General features: G+C 36.7%; 1 protein-coding gene across 1 annotated transcript; it reads right to left on the bottom strand.

Moving 5' to 3' along the window:
* Positions 1-334: 334 nt before the first annotated feature.
* Wee1 (Wee1 kinase) lies at positions 335-5,362 on the bottom strand. The gene is made up of 6 exons (XM_067769494.1): positions 4,730-5,362; positions 4,456-4,674; positions 4,287-4,389; positions 1,659-2,351; positions 1,454-1,593; positions 335-618 (listed from the first exon to the last, which is right to left on the bottom strand). The coding sequence occupies exons 1-6, from the start codon at positions 5,187-5,189 to the stop codon at positions 476-478; spliced, it is 1,758 nt and encodes a 585-aa protein (XP_067625595.1). The 5' UTR covers positions 5,190-5,362; the 3' UTR covers positions 335-475.
* Between the last annotated feature and the right edge of the window lie 283 nt (positions 5,363-5,645).

Here is a 5,645-nt window from a genome sequence, read left to right as displayed (position 1 = left end):
TCGCGAAACGCAAAACTTACTTAATACAATACTTTATATATTTTCTATACTTTTAAACAAAAAATCATTTAATTATTCAATCGTTTGTGAATTTGAAATATATTGAAATAAAACTATAAAAATAGTGAATAACATTTCCACAAACATTAACTTTCCTTTTTTACATATATATATCATACACAAAAAAAAACCGTAAAAATGCGGTTTAAAAAAATTGCTGAAAGCTCAATCTGATTCAAGGAAGATCGCTTTAACTATGGGTAGAGCGACATCTTTTAATTTCTGATGCCACTGATACATTATAATCGCATTTTATAATTGAAAAATAAAGCTATTATCGTACAATTGAACGTACATACATATATTATATATTTTCTTATTTACAGTTTTTATAGAATAAAATATAAGGACAATTTATAAAATTCGTTAGTAAAACATCAAATAATGTAAGCAACAATTACCAAATGTTGATATATCAATAATTTAAATTGTTAATAACATTTTTGTTTCGATCACGGATTCCATCTAATTTTGAACTAAGACACGACGGTGTTCGCTTCTTTCGTGAATATGAACGTAAGCAACGCTGTTCGGCTGTGGCTATTGGTGTGTGATTACCTGAAAAAAAAATTGCATGTAACGATTTATTAACTAACAGTACCGGAAAGATACTGCGTTGCCGAACTTTTGTGCTATTTCCGCAATATCCGTTTTTTATTCTACTCTCCCCCTCCTTCATTAGAGGAATCTTATGTAATAATATTTTGCACTGTATAAAAATACTAACTTCTTGTAACAGTGATTCGCCCTATCCTAACAAATTAAACCCGATATCCGCCAACGGAAGTTGAGGGAAGCTTGCAGTTTCAATTGCTTTGGTTCCACAATGCAATTGAAAAGTTGGTTGATCTCATATAGAGACACATTACATGCAAAATATATATTTCATATGTTGTTGTTGTTGTTGTAGTGATAAGGACACACCCCGAAGGTTTTGGGGAGTGTTATCGATGATGATCCTTTGTCGGTCCGGTACGTTCAGGTAACAAGCACCATTAAGGTACTAGCCCGACCATCTCGGCAACGCTTTAACTAGTATGACCACATGAAACCTTCTAGGCCATCCCGCTTAAACTTAAAAATTGTTTTCAAACTATACCCAAAGTTGTTCCAATGAACCTGCTTTGAAAATTTTCTGAATACTTTGGTTGCCTTACTAGCGTAAACAATGCAATAATGCTTTTAATTAGTGATAAAAGGTGTTGGTATGGTAACTGATCAATAGTGTACTTCTGTTACATTATCGAAAGATACCCAGTAAGTTTGCTTCTAACACGGCATCCTTTCGCACATCTTCTGTAAATTGTTTGGTTGATACTCTGCTTATCATGCCAATTTAAACTTTAATGTAAAGCATTGTTGATTATCCCAAAACTAGTTTTAAATTTCTTACCTCTATCATTTTGTTCATATTGTTTGAGCAGTTTTTTGGCTTCGCGTAATTTTCGTAGTAAAATTTCATTCTTTCGCTTTTCAATTGTTAACTCCTGATTAAGTTGTGATTTGGATTTCGATTCCATTGAACTCAAAATACTAAAGAAGATAGAAAATGGTTCATTTCACATTTTTGGAAAAGAGACAAAATTTGTACGACATACGGATGATTAAAAATTGTTGTAGATGAAGGCCGCTTCTCCGGATCAGGATGTGTCATAAGTTTGATTAGATCATTGAACTCTGGACTTAAAGTCGGAATATTTGGAATTTCGCCATTTCGCAATTTTTGCCATTCTGGCCCATTTTTAGGCAAAGGACCACCGCCTGCTGCTTCAAATACTGTCATACCAAGTGAAAATATATCTGCTTTGAGCAGATTACTAAAATCATCCTGAAGTATTTCATACGGCAAATATCGACAATCACCCTCTTCAACATGTGGCTCCTTGATCGATGTAACATGTCCCAAATCACCAATTTTATAAGTTGTTATACATTCTGTATTACTTAACTCCTCATATATTCCATCCATCCCATCTTCATAGTACTCTTTAGTAAGTGCTGCTTTATGGGAAGGCACTTTGGTGAGGAATATATTACCAGATTTTAAATCCATGTGCACCAAATCATTGGAATGTATATAGCGTAGACCTTCGGCAACATGTAATAACAAAATTTTCAATTCCGATTCAACTAGAAAGCGTTTTTGTATTAGCGATTGTAAGCTGCCACCATTGCAATATTCATTCTGTATTAACATATGATTATCTTCCGCCCATGCAGAGTAATAACGTACTACATTATCATGTTTGCCCAATACTGCATGTGCCCACACTTCGTTTAAAGCCCTTTTTCTGTAAAAAAATAAATTGTGTACTCGCTTTTGTTCGTTTTCAATTTAACTACTTATTTCTCTACAGAGCATTTTGTTTTTGTAAACTGTGTCAAAAAATATAGCCGGATGACCAGATAAGCCGATAACCAGGGTAACAAGAATATCCCAATTATTCTTAACTTAAATATATTTTCGATTTAACGACGAGCTGTACGAGCTATACGCAGACATCAACATAGTCCTGCGCTGGCTAGGCCATGTTATGCGAATTAAAGATGACGCTCCGGCCAAGAAAGTATTTCTATCGGAACCCGCCTATGGAAGCAGAGGTAGAGGGCGGCCCCACTCCGCTGGAAGGACCAGGTGGAAAATGATTTAAACTCCCTTGGTGTGACCAATTGGCGCCGGTTGGCATAGAGAACGAGCGACTGGCGCGCCTTGTTGTTGTTGTTGTTGTCGTTGTAGCGATAAGGTTGCTCCCAGAAGGCTTTTGGGGAGTGTTATCGATGTAATGGGCCTTTGCCGGATACAGATACGGTACGCTCCGGTACCACAGCACCATTAAGGTGCTAGCCCGATCATCTCAGGAACGATTTATGTGGCCACATTAAACCTTCAGGCCATCCCCTCCCTCCCCACCTCCAAGTTCCATGAGGAGCTTGGGGTCGCCAGAGCCTCGTCTGTTAGTGAAACAGGATAGGTGAGGTTGACAATTGGGTTTGGAGAAGCTATATATTGCGCTGGCAACCTGAAGGGTTGCGGTACACAGCCCCTTGAATCTAGTATTTTAGTCGCCTCTTACGACAGGCATACCTACCACGGGAATATTCTGACCCCCTAACCCGCTGGGGTACTGGCGCGCCTTGTTGGACGGTCATAACCGTTTAAACGGTAAGAGCCATTTAAGTAAGTAAGTAAATATATTCTCTTATTGCATTACTTATTTATTTTCATCTAATATAAAGCCATGAAAGTTCTTAGATGTACTTTTCTAAAGGCAGGCCGAAAAAGCGTTCTTGCAGGAAGGTAAGTTCCGAGATTCTTCAGATGCGTGATAGTGGTTTAAGTATTGGAACTAGACTAAGGAAGGTGTTGAAAGTTCTCATGATGGATCAACAAAACCTTTTACACAGATTTTTACGGGATAGGCTGGTTAACGCCTTATATGGCAATCCGGTCGGCTGGGTTTATAGTCGGCTAAATAGTAGACTGGGTTGGCCCGTAAACGAAATAAAAAAAACACATATAATAATGAGGTCCATGCTTATCAAACGAGATATAGAAACAATTTCCATTTGCCAGCTGTAAGATCGGAATTCGACAAAAAATATATATATATTACGATGGAATAAGAGAATACAACGAGCTACCAAATGATATAAGACAATGTCGAAATATCAATCAATTTAAAAAATTATTGTTCAACTACTGCAAAACAATGCCTTTTAGATAATTTAATGATGTAAAAACAAAAATCAATTACAATAACATAGTGATCTCATAGATGTAATTTTAGAAATTTAAGAAATTAAGTCTACAAGACTGTAAATAAAATAAATAAATAAATAAAATAAACAAGTCCGCATCTAAATTTGAAGCGTATGCTGAGAGTGAAATGAACAAATTTTAGATTTTTTTACTACTAAATATATGCAGAAATTGTTCTTTTTCTTTGCAACTTTGCATGATACTACTTCATTTAATCTTCACAAGCTAACAAGTTGGGTATGTCCTTTATAGCTCAAGTACTTGGCCCCAATTCGGAAAGTAGTCAATTGAACCTAGGCAAAATTGTAAGGTGCAGCTTTACTTCAAGGTATTAAATGCTATGACTTCGATTAATATTCGCCCTCCCTATTTACTGTGTTTTAATATTTGGGATGGTATGTATGAACAAAAAGTAGATTTGGATACCCACCCCTGTCCATTTAGACCAATGCCAATTAAAACTTACTCGAAAAAACTGCCTGCTACCGGTTTTATGCTCTTTTTAATGGCATATATACAACCGTCCAATCGGTTAAGACACTGATAAACCAAACCAAACTCTCCAATCCCTGTAAATAAATAGGGATAATTGTGTATTTTCATATAGACTTCTAAGCATTATTGCATTCACTAACCAATTAAAGAAATTTCTAAAAATTCCTTTTGATAACGACTTATGTTGGTGTCTTGTAGAGCAAGTCTCTTAGGTGCTTGTATGACTTCTACACTTCCATTTGCATCACTATCATTTTTATAGTCTTCCTCGCTATTCAAAAAGATTTGCAACGACTGGTTGCTTAAATTGTCTCGACCAAATTGTGTTCGACAACGTTTTTTGTTGCGCGCCAAAAAACCTAAAAATTAAAAATATTTAAGTATTTAAACAAATCATGACATATGTCGTCTTACTGTCAGGTGTAAAAGGATTGATATTTGCACTTTGTTGATGTACATTTTCAAAAGCTCGATTATGCAAAGGTAGGGAACGTGGTCGTTCGCCTATTTCGCTCTTACGTGCAACATCTGCATCCACCGCTGCAGAAAGATGATTTCTAGACTTTTGCAAAATCGTTTTCGGTGTGGCGGGGGTGTCGAATAACCTTAATGCTCGAACCTTGCGGTAAGGAGGTGAAACTGATATGGGCACACTTGTTACCGCTGCAGATCGTGTATTAATAGGGCTGGACCGCTTTTGTGGCTCATCATTTTCGTGTGGAGATGCAAATCTTAGCTTTCTCGGTTGAATCAGACATGTTGGAGAGGGCGAATGCATCTCGATGCTAGAATTTAATTCAATGTGTTCTTGTGAACTATCCGCGTCGCTTTTCCTTTCTGGTTGTAGCTTGCGAAATGCTTCCATTTCAAGCATTCATTGACTTACGGGCAACCACTGTTTTGTAAATTCAATATACTTTTCTCCCAACACTCCTAAAAAAAACAATTACACAAGTTATTCCCTGAATAAAGATTGTTTTACTGAAATTCATCCAGGTAAACCGAAATTCAACTTAAATTAATGACTTGAAGTTGGCTGACGTTCAACATTTGCTGACCGTCGGAATTTCACAAGCAAAAACAGATATGACATTTGTATAAGAACAGGGTCGCATGCCATACCTTCACTCCGCAATGAGAGCAATTTTCCCACGTACCCTACAGGAATACTGACTATCATCTGATTGTCAGCAATGTCAACCTAAGATCAGCGCCTCATACAAACTTTCTATCACAAACTTAAGGGGACTTGCGCAAATGTGATGTAAACAACTGTGTACGTGTGAGTTTTTGTTTCCTTCTTATACACCAACATGGCCTACTGATTAAG

This window comes from Eurosta solidaginis, chromosome 2, assembly GCF_040869045.1.
Source record: "Eurosta solidaginis isolate ZX-2024a chromosome 2, ASM4086904v1, whole genome shotgun sequence".
NCBI lineage: Eukaryota > Metazoa > Arthropoda > Insecta > Diptera > Tephritidae > Eurosta > Eurosta solidaginis.
This window is presented reverse-complemented; position numbering and strand designations above follow the sequence as displayed.

Coding starts and splice junctions, on each gene's coding strand:
- Wee1 (XM_067769494.1), bottom strand. CDS start 5,189: ATGCTTGAAATGGAAGCATTTCGCAAGCTACAACCAGAAAGGAAAAGC. Junction 4,675..4,729: donor CAATCCTTTTACACCTGACA/GTAAGACGACAT, acceptor TTTAATTTTTAG/GTTTTTTGGCGCGCAACAAA. Junction 619..1,453: donor ATATGAACAAAATGATAGAG/GTAAGAAATTTA, acceptor TTTTTTTTTCAG/GTAATCACACACCAATAGCC.